Below are 5344 nucleotides of genomic sequence, written 5' to 3' on the forward strand. Positions count from 1 at the left end.
GTCTCTCTTTGTCATCACTGTCTGTCTGTCTCCTTTCTTTCCCCACCAGAGACCAGCAATAGATAGTGACACAGCTTTCATGTCAGCAATCAATAACATGTATTGATAACCTGTAATTCCCAAGCCAGGCTGACCTCTCCCGAAGCGCCAGACCAAAACAGCAAAAAAAAAAAAGCTACAGTCTGCATAACGCATCACTTTTTCTCACTCAGCCTGATCCTTGGGGATTTTAAGCCACCAGGACATGGGTGTGGAACGGCAGAAGGGAATATTTACTTTGTAAATATGATTACAAAGAGTCAGGAGTTCATCCGTCAGCGCAAATACAATTTTATTTATTAAAAATGTCATGAGGATTTCACAATGTAAACATGAAAACAAAAAAGGAGGAAAATATAATCTGCTTTTCATTGGAGCAAACGATGGTCCAGGTTTATATTGAATATATTGAAAGAAAAGGGAAGTGTTTGCCTGCAAAATATACATGGAACTGAGTCTGGTGGTGGTGACCTCGTGCTTGAAACATGGTGGCCTCGGCGGTGTGTGCATGCCAGTGCAACAGTTCTTCCTTCATTTTTGTTAGTCATACTTGGATGACGCTAAGAAACAGTGACTCATACTCTGTCATGTGGGATAGAGTGAGATCAACTGATGCCGTATATTTAAACAAAAACCCGATGGACATTGATGGCATAATGACCTGTCCTTGTTCACTTCTGCTGTATCTTAATCTGACAGATTAAATGTTTGTAATTTTTTTTAACCAGAAATCCAGGTAAAATGTGGTCAACCAAAAAAATACTTTGTGTCACAGTTTACTTTTGATTAATCACTCCAATCAGCAATGAAAACGGAAGCTAAAAGTGACTGTAGTCTAAATCAAAAGAAGAAAGAGCAACGATAAAGGAAGAAAAAACTGACACAATCACTCGTTACTTCCCAGGTGACCTTTAGTTTGCCCTTTTATCTGGCTAGAAAAGTTCCTACTGCAGTCCTGGAATCAGGTTACTCCATGGTCTGCCTACACTACACCATAAGGAGGCCGAAAAGATATCCGAACCCAGAGCGGCGTCATGGATCAATCGTTACATTCTAAACAAGATGAGATGGCTTAAAGAATGACCCGAAAGTGTCACTGATACCGCCTGTGGTAATGATTAGGTAAAACGTGGCATATGCTATGAAAACTCTATGGAAATCCCAATAAAGGGAACAATCTGCTTCCTTTAACTGATCTCGCTGAATCACTGACAAAGGCCTGTTAGGACTGCAACACACCCTCTCATTTTAAAGCAAGTGGTGCTTTGCAATGCAAACCACGAGGGACTTAGAAAAAAGTCAAATCCAGTTTGTCTTATCCTAACAAAAGAGGGACAAAGAGGGTAGTAGAGCATAGAAAACTACGTGCTGACAAATAATCCATTACAATGTCAAGCTACATTCAGATTCACTCACAGCTGTGGTGGCTCCTGGAATTAAGTTATACATTGGTTTTTGATTTGTTTTGTTTTTAGTACAACAGCCTGTAGAAGAAGGGAAAAGGGCAATCATTTAGCATTAGTTCCCAAATTTTGCTACGTATAATATTCTCTAAACCGGCACACTTATAGAAAGAATACCTCCTTGTCATCCATCATGTGTCAACCTGTACAGTTTGCTAACAGTGAGGAACAGAAAGAAAACAAAGCAGTGTTAAGAAGCTGGTGCTATCACAGTTTAGGATCCGTGCAGTATGACTGAGGAAAGGGAAAGTCTATAAAAACAGTATGAAATCCAGTGAAGAAGAAAATACTAACTAGAAAAAATGTGTTTGTGCATGTGTCCTTGGAGAAGAAAGTTAATCCAGTGTAGCTACAAATACAGTGCCAGAGGTTGAACAGTGTGCGTTTGTCAGATCCTTCAGCATTAGATGATGTTCCCTGACCTTTGTGCCCTGATGTGCGGCACTACATGCAGAGAGCAAGAGATGTGTGAGTGTGTGTATGTATGATTGTGTATGCGCGTGTGTTTGTGGATAACGAAGCATCAGTGCAAGGGATCCCTCCGGGTTGATGTATTGCGATAGTTTTGCAGGTTTCCATTGATAACTGAACAGTTGTAAATCCCAGAGATTAACATTCTGTGACTGTACTTCCAGCGAAGCAGTCGGGTACAAGTGAGATCCAAATGCAAAGGTTGAAGCCAAAGTTAGTCCATCCACATTAAAAAAAAAACAAATCGGCCATTCGATCTTCAAAAACATGAGATGCCATGGGACCTTCTGCAGGGTAGCTTTGTAGCTGTAAAGCAGGTAATAAAAGCAGTTCAGATCTCAGTGTATAGTTTTAAAATCAGTGTGTGGTTGGCAAAAGACCATCTTCAGAAAAACACAGCCAAAGGAAAAGTGGTGGGTTATTATAGGACACTGTTGAGACTCTCCCAGACTATGATGAAATTCAAAACTTTGGCTCTTAAATCAGAGAATTAGGCAGTATTTGTTATAGAGCAGACAATAATAATAATAATAACTTTGATTAGATTAGGTCCTTAGTGTCAAATTGAGTTGTAAAAGGTTAAAAGGTGCTCTGCTTTTGTTTTCTGTCAAACTTTTCCAGGAACTTTCAAGGCGAATGTGTCTTTTGTGAATCAACAGATTGTCAATAGTCAACCCCCGAAGTTTGAGGGAGGGCTGTGAAATGTTATCCCAGCTTTTAGGAGTCTCCTTGTGACTTTCTCAAGTGAATAAACCACTTATTCCAATGTAGTCGTTCATAAGCCAAAACACCAAAGGAATGAGAGCTTTAAAGATTTGACAGGAATTTATAGGCCATTAACTGTACAGCTCAACATTTTTCTTGGTCTGGGAAAACATTTGGCTCTGCATAAGCTGCAGTGTAGGAGAAACTACTTCTTGTGGGCAGTCCCTCTGGTCGTGCTGCCAGGTTTGCTTCCAGAACGACGAACTGGCACCTTGGACACTGGGATTCTGGTGCGAGCTGGGGGAGGCGGTTGCGTCTTTGGTGGAGGGGATTCAGCCTCTAGAACAGATGACAGGGCTGACTGGCTTGCAGAGTGGGGGGGTGGGGTTTGTTTGTTGCTTACGGGGATCTTGGATTCTCGAGGAAGGCTGGTGCTGCCTTTCATTGATCTGAAGGAGCAAGCGGAGGAGGAGGAAGGAAGAGTTGTTTGGGAGATGGGGCTCATTTTGTGTTCACTAGATGGAGAGGGCGAACTGTTTAGATCTTCATCTCCCCCCTGATCCTCTGCTTCTTCTTCAGGATCATTGTAGAGGTCGTACAGGTGGTCTCCAGAGCAGCTGTCACGTGATAGGGCCATCTTCTGGTTTTGCTGCAGCCCACTCTCATCAGGTGTTGCAGTAGGTGTTGCTGAGGGTGTGTCCCAGTAGCCCTCGTCACTAAGGGGCTCTTTTTCACCTGGTGATGTGGGGTGACGACCATGTGTGTGAGGGACAGGGGGTTTAGCTGCTCGGTTTCCTGCTCCACCAACTACTGGGATCTTACTGAGTCCCAGTGCCTTCACCTGTGGTACCTTTCTGTCTGTACTCCTGGACGCTGAGGAAAGGTAGCTGCTTGCAGGGTTGGTGCGGGGGGGATAAGTGGAAGTAGGGGTAGAGGAGGAAGGCTGATGCGATCGGGGCAATGCAGGGGAGTTGTCTCCTGTAGAGGGCAGCATGTGCCAGAGTCCCTGCATGTCTGCATCGTCGACTCCTTCTGGGCTCGCCATTTCTTCCCCTCCTCCCATGTAGGCCACCACACCGCTACCGGGTGGGTGCTGCTGTGGTTGAGGCTGAGCCCTGGTTCGGGCAGGCAGGGAGGCAGGTGCAGAGTTTGCAGAAACAGAGAACATGGGCTGGGACAACTGGGAAGATAGAGTGGGTTTAGATGGGGAGATAGCACTGGTGATACCAACAACTCTCCCAATACCCACTCCCACACTGCCCCCTCCACCACCACTGCTACTGCTGCTAGTACCACTACCCCCATTACCTACTGGGCCCTCCTCATCTGCATCAGCAATAATGTCACCACACCCTGTCAGTGAATCAAAGCTCTTGAGGGATGTGACATCAGTAAAGAGGAGAGAGCAGAGTCGGTCCACACAGGGCTCTGAGGGTGGGTCACCAGTGCTGCAGCGATCCAAAGGGGGTGTAGCGAGGGAGGGGCTGAGGCTGGAAATTGAAGCTTTGGCTTTTTGGACGGGAGGCCGCAGTGGCGAGTCAGTGGGTGTGTAAGGAAAGGGGGAGTCTGGCTCACCAGATGGCCCTGGCATGGCAACACAGTGTGGAGGTGTCATGGTAACACTCGTGGTGGGAGTCTCTGGTGCTTGGAGGTTAGGTCCTGCTTCTGCATTCCCACAGTCTGCTTGATCATGTGGTGGTGGTTCAAGGGTAAGAGTGATATCCTTTACCTTTTCAGCATCAGCAGCATCTCCATCCTTATCCTTCTTCGCTTCTGCCTCTTCTCCATCGCCCTCATTTGTTTTTTCTTTACGTCTCCATCGCATGCTGCTGAAGAATCCTTTTAGGCCCCTCCCTCTTCTAACTAGTCCCGCCCCTCCATTTTCACTCGACCTAAAACTCCCACGTCGGAGAAGAGAGAAGAAACTCAGCGATTTGCTGAGAGACCTCACCGGCCCCGCCTCCATTCCAGCAAGTCCCTCCCCTCTCTGTCCATCAGCGTCGTTGTTAGAGCTTGTTAGTCCATCATGGGTTTTGCTCCTCACAAGCTCCACCGATGCCCCTGAGCTGTTTCCATTCAAAGAATTCCCATTGTCAGAATTCCCGTTGTTCCCGCTGTTTGTAGCCCCTTTGTTCCTGAAGGAGAAGAAGCTGGCCATTCCAGATCCAGTGCGCCGCTTCCCAAAGAGTTTGAAGGCAGCTTTGTTGATCTTCCCAGTAGGCTGGGGGTCACACTGAGGGGCCACAGGAGGCTCCACACACTCTGAGTGCACCTCCATTATCTAGTACTCTATCGCTCCCACTCTATCCTCTCCCTCGAGCTCTCGAGCTACCTTTTTATCCTCTCTCTTTCTGGCCACACATACATTCACCCTCTCTTTTCTCTCTCTCTATCTCCCTCCACCCTGCTGTCTGGTGCTCTTTCTCTCCCACTCTGACTTGCTGTAACGCCTGCCTGCTGGTTTTCTCTGTCTGCCTCCCTCCCTCCCTCTCTTTCTTTCTCTCTCTCTCTCTCTCTCTCACACACACACTCACACACAAACACACATGCTGCTCCTCACTGTATCCATGGCAACTGGGTGGGCTAAGCAGCTTTCGTCAGCGTTGGCGGGGCGCCAGTGTTTCTCATCCACTCCCTCCCCCATCCTCTTCCTCCTCTCTTCCTCC

The 5344-nt window shown here is 46.7% G+C and overlaps 1 protein-coding gene across 2 annotated transcripts; it reads right to left on the bottom strand.

Moving 5' to 3' along the window:
* Positions 1-306: 306 nt before the first annotated feature.
* amer2 (APC membrane recruitment protein 2) lies at positions 307-5100 on the bottom strand. Of its 2 annotated transcripts, XM_030756732.1 has the most exons (2): positions 2888-5100; positions 307-2831 (listed from the first exon to the last, which is right to left on the bottom strand). In XM_030756732.1, exons 1-2 carry the CDS (start codon positions 4954-4956, stop codon positions 2810-2812), a joined length of 2091 nt encoding a protein of 696 aa, XP_030612592.1. In that variant the 5' UTR covers positions 4957-5100; the 3' UTR covers positions 307-2809. The 2 variants fall into 2 exon arrangements, with proteins under 2 accessions (XP_030612592.1, XP_030612593.1); XM_030756733.1 differs by having other exon boundaries at positions 307-5100.
* Positions 5101-5344: the final 244 nt, after the last annotated feature.

Source organism: Archocentrus centrarchus, chromosome 20 (genome assembly GCF_007364275.1).
Source record: "Archocentrus centrarchus isolate MPI-CPG fArcCen1 chromosome 20, fArcCen1, whole genome shotgun sequence".
Lineage (NCBI taxonomy): Eukaryota > Metazoa > Chordata > Actinopteri > Cichliformes > Cichlidae > Archocentrus > Archocentrus centrarchus.